We start from the raw sequence: 5204 nt of genomic DNA on the forward strand, positions 1-5204 counted from the left end.
CCAGATGATCTTCAGAGGTCCCTTCCAACCCCTACCATTCTGTGATTCTGCGAAACTAGTAGAAATAAACAGGTACTATAAACACTCAACTGGGTATGCGGATTGAAATTCAGGGACAGAGCATTAGTCACTTCCTTACTGCACAGAAGAGCAAATGTGCTGGTAACTTCTCCCCTTTCTCTCATGTGAGACAGGATATTTAGGTAAAAACAGAGGTAGAAAGTGTCTTTTCCCTTTCAATAGTAATCTGAAAATCCAATCCACTATCTAAAAGCTGTTTTGAAAGGAAAAGTTTGGGAAGTAGAAGAACTTTTAAGAGAAAGTCGTTAAGCACTGACTGTAGCTGCTGGGAACAGTGTAAATTTCATGAGCTAGATATCTTCTGTAACTATCCAGTTAGTCTTCAGAAGAGCTAATAGTACTAAAAAATAAAGAGGTGACACTGCAATCTAAAAATAAACCCTATGAGTAAAATCTTTGCTCTGTTGTAGCTAAGAAGCCAAACTCACATTCATATCAGTGGTACCAGTATCTCACCACTGGCCTCAGTGCCACAGTGAACAGTAATATAGTTTTAGTCCCTTTCCTAAAACCCCACCAAGTGACATCCAAGAAAATTCTCTTCTGAAATACAGCTCTGACTGCATGAGCAGTTTTGTGTGATTGTAACTTCAGTAATGTTAGCAGTGCAATCGCATTTAAATATTAAAAAAAGTTAAACAGGAAGTAAATGTGATAGAAGGAAACATACTCTTTTGTCACTAACAACATTAAAGGGACTGAGGACAGCTATGAAAGCTGGGCTTCTATGACAGCACTTACAAACTTCAGACTTCTCATTAGCCTATTCTCCACCTAATGTTGGTAATGCTTTCAGCAAAGTTATGAATCATCCTGCAACAACTGTCACTTTTAGATGAAGTTGGAAAAAAAATATTAGAAAGATACTTTTCTTATTTAATTGCTCTTACAGCTTTGATGTAAGAAACAAGAATATAATAATCTCTTACCGGCTTGGGGTCAGCCGAGAATCCAGGCTTCCAGACTTCATGGTAATAGTGTCAGTAAACAGCACATCCTTTGCTGGAGATGCTAGGGCTTCTGAGTGAGACAGTGAAGGATGCATTCTCTGCTGTTGTAAGCGTTTTAGTGTAGCATAGCCAAAGGCATCTCGAGAACTTGTGTAGCTAAAGTTATAGTCAGCAAGACTTTTTATTGTAGCAAGAGAAGGAGCCTTAAGAGACTGGGCTCTTCGGGGAAGTGTATGAGAAGACCCTGGCAGTACCAAGGATACAGAGTTGGATTTTGAGAGAAGCAGGTGGTTAGACTGTGGTGTTGAACAGTGACTCGGTTTAACTGTTTTTGTGCTTACCACAGTACTCAAACTTCCACAGTCAGTATCTACATTTGTAGTGTCCACACCTACAGTCTCCCTTGAAGGGCTAGAGCTCATTGAGCTTATGCCACTTGTTGTGGTATCTGTATTAAAACTTAAGCTACGACTCTTGAAATGTGTTTGTGTAGTACCATCTCCTATTAGCCTTTCTCTGCTTGTGTTTTCCCGGTGAATTTCATTTCCAAGACCTTTTGGCAGCTTCAGATCATTTTCTCCAATACTTGGGGTACTATCAGTATCTTCCATGTGCTTACTTCCAACAAAAGAAGTTTCTAATCGTAAAGTCTGGATTTTAGGAACTCTGAAAACAGGGTTGAATTCTTCCCCAGCAGGAAAGTCTACGCTACTGGAAGGTTCTGTTACAGTACGATTTCGCCTCAGATCTGATTTACTGTCAGATGTCAGCTTTCCTCCTTTTGAATCACTGCTACTTCTATGTTTTTTATTAGGTAGAGTAAGAGAGTTTAGAATGCGATTTTTCACAAGTCTTGTAGAAGAAAAAAAAGGAAAGGGACTACGGTCTTTGTCCTTTGAAGGTCCAGGTCTGTCATAAAATATTTTTTCTGTATCTTCAGTAATATCTAGGAAGAACGTACTAGTGGAAGTACTACCAAAACGGTCATCCTCCATGATGAACATGCCTGAAATTATATGAGACTTTGTCACTGAAAATGGACGTTTCTTCAAAGTGTATAAACTATATTGCGAAAAAATAAACAATTCTATAAAAGCTAAAATGGGAGACTGTGTTTTACCACAATTTTAATTCAACATTTTTTTCTGCAGAACTTAGTATTGTAAATTAAGTATCTTCAGGAGTACCTGAGCTGAAGGTCTCGTTGCTTCAAAAGAAAAGCCACACTATCTTATTTCAGTGCAAATATCCAGCTACTAGGATTACAACTGATGCATTCCTTTAATGATATCTAAATATGGTATATTTCTGGATTTAAATTCCAAATATCAATAGCAAAATTAAAACATATTAGATACACAAAATATACAATAATTTAAATACAGCAATACTGTATATATGTGTGTGTATACACAGAATATATATTCTAAATATTCCTTTATTCCTTTAAGGACAAACAAGTAAATGCATCTTTATACCTAAAGCATGGAGATTTCTGCAGGGTATTATAGCAAGCTGCCATAACTTGACATAAAAAACTAGTAACTTACCCTAATGTTAAAATTTCATATTTCTACACCAAATGTAAATCTAAGCCATTGTTCTCTTTCATCTCACTTGATTACATCTCTCTGAATGCATAAAACTGTCCCCTGGCTTGCACTCTTTCTTGCAATAGCACCTTTAAACCATTTGCCTAAATCTCATCCTGCCAAAAAGTCGGTAAGAACACCAAAATGCTGTTTTGTGGTGTTTTTTTGTTGTTGTTGCTTGTTTGTTTGGGTTTTTTTGTTGTTACTTACTTGAAGGCGTAGATTCGCTTTCACTGTTATGCCTAGAACCGGTAGACTCAGAGTTCAAGCTAAGAGTGCTGGGTATAGAAGAAAGTTCATTGCAGAGCTGCTCCATGTCATCAGGGACCACTGGCCAAGGCTGTCTACGACTGTGTCTCACTGCATCCCAGTTATGATGCTTCAAAACATCACATCCTTGTTTAGTTTTGGCTATTAGACCAAGCGCGTAGACACAGGTTCTGTATTTAATATATATAGAAAAAAGGAGCAACAATAATAGCATCTAATTTAACTAAACTTATTTCTCTCTTGAAAGGAAACCGTTTCAAAACAATTCAGCAGAAACTTCACAAAACTGCCGAATAGCTTTTTGTTCCTGATTTTTATTTGTAAATCAATGGAAGCTTAAGAAATGCACTAAAATACCTGAGTACAATACACTATTAAAAAAAAAAATATTACAAGAGCCTGATACATAAAGTAGAAAAATACCTTATTTATTTAAAGGAAAAACAATGCTGCAGCAGTATTAGGCAAAAGACTATCTATTTCTGTGTCGTGGTGCCAGGTTCTGCTAGTTTATCAGGATTCTGCACTTGTTCAGGGGTGAAGTTCCAGAACACCAGAGGTGCCCACCGCCCCAGGCATTTGCCCATGCTGCTCCACACACCCTGCCATTCATAACTATCCAGCCTTGGGGCAGATCTCCGGGTGATATTCTTAAATTGCTTGCCAACCTTAGACAAAACCGAAACAATGTTCCCCAGAAGTACCAATAGAAGTATTTTAACTACCCAAGGGTGTTCAAAATACTGAAAAATTATTGTGATGAAGGAGGAAACATTATGATAGAGGGTAGCAAAGGTACCATTCTGCATTTCCTCCATAAAAAGTCTTTTGGAGGCAGAAGTATAGTTGCTAATTGTCTCCACAAGACAGTAGCCAAAATACAGTAATGGCTTTAGTACAGAGCTCAGATGATACCACATTAAGCTCAAGGTCAATGTTCTAAAAACAAATCTCGCAGGCAAGACATTACTAACCATTGCAGAGTGCAGCAGCCCGCAGAAACCAACACCAATCTTTAACATGTACAGCAAGGACGAGAGAATGATACAAATCAAACTGATATCGTGACCTGCAAGCGTTATCATCTCAAACCCTTCGTGCCACGCATTAGATGCCAAAAAGGACTGTCGTGGTTTAGCCCCAGCCGGCAACTAAGCACCACACAGCTGCTCACTCACTCCCCCCCTCCCCCAGTGGGACGGGGGAGGGAACTCTGAAAAACCTCGTGGGTTGAGATAAAAACAGTTTAATAGGACAGCAAGAGAGAAGGAAACGATGATGATGATGATAATAATAATACTGACAAAGGAATGTACAAGAACAAGTAATACCCAATGCAGCAATTGCTCACCACCCGGTGATTGATAGCCTGTCCCTGAGCAGTGATTCCCACCCCCCGGCTAACTCCAGTTTATGTACTGGGCATGACGTTATATGGTAGGGAATATCTCTTTGGCCAGTCTGGGTCAGCTGTCCTGGCCGTTACTGGGCATGATGTTATATGGCAGGGAATCTCTCTTTGGCCAGCCTGGGTCAGCTGTCCTGGCTGTGCCCCCTCCTAGCTTCTTGTGCACCTCCTCACTGGCAGACCATGGGAATCTGAGAAGTCCTCGACTTAGTATAAGCACTACAACTACTTAACCACAATTAAAACTTCAGTATGTAATCAACATTATTCTCATACCAACTCCAAAGCACAGCACTATACCAGCTATTGGGAAGAAAAAACAACTCCATCCCAGTCGAAACCAGGACATTATGCTTTCTTTTTAAAGATTCAAAAAAGATACTGAATAAAAATGAAAGAATAATAAATTGATTCCAACAGAGAGATAAGTAACAAATATTTTAACTGCTTTTTTAAAAAAGGAAATAAGTAGCATGTATCTTTTTTTCCCCACAGGTTTCATTTGCTTACTATATGTTCTTTTAGACTTCCTATACAATTCTGAGATTGTATAGGACAGATTGATCAACAATCTTTAATAACTGATTTCCAAGTGTCAAAACTATATTCACATAAATTAGGTAAGGCTATTTGAAAAACTACTGGAACTAACATCTGTAAATTTTATGTATAAATCAGATACACATACCCTCTAACAGAGAGAACCTCACAATGTTGCGCAAGTGCCATTATATCGGGAATTACATTCTCCTCTTGAAGCAAGTTAAGACCCCAATTTGATGATCCAATATTGCCCTGGAATAAAACAGTTTGTCAAATAAGTTTTGATTTTGATGTCATCTGCAGCACTATCAGTGTAAAGCTTTCGACATTTTTATTCACAGAATCACAGAATCACTAGGT

At 38.4% G+C, this 5204-nt stretch overlaps 1 protein-coding gene across 1 annotated transcript in view; it reads right to left on the reverse strand.

Moving 5' to 3' along the window:
• RICTOR (RPTOR independent companion of MTOR, complex 2) overlaps positions 1-5096 on the reverse strand; it is a gene marked incomplete at its 5' end in the record, with an annotated part of 15129 nt that extends 10033 nt beyond the window's left edge. The window contains 3 exons of the mRNA XM_010281579.1: positions 1011-2037; positions 2834-3063; positions 4990-5096. Coding sequence (XP_010279881.1) covers positions 1011-2037; positions 2834-3063; positions 4990-5096 — 1364 coding nt within the window. The remainder of the gene's footprint in view (positions 1-1010; positions 2038-2833; positions 3064-4989) is intronic.
• Positions 5097-5204: the final 108 nt, after the last annotated feature.

The sequence above is a fragment of the Phaethon lepturus genome, unplaced genomic scaffold, assembly GCF_000687285.1.
Source record: "Phaethon lepturus isolate BGI_N335 unplaced genomic scaffold, ASM68728v1 scaffold21612, whole genome shotgun sequence".
In the NCBI taxonomy this organism is placed as follows: domain Eukaryota; kingdom Metazoa; phylum Chordata; class Aves; order Phaethontiformes; family Phaethontidae; genus Phaethon; species Phaethon lepturus.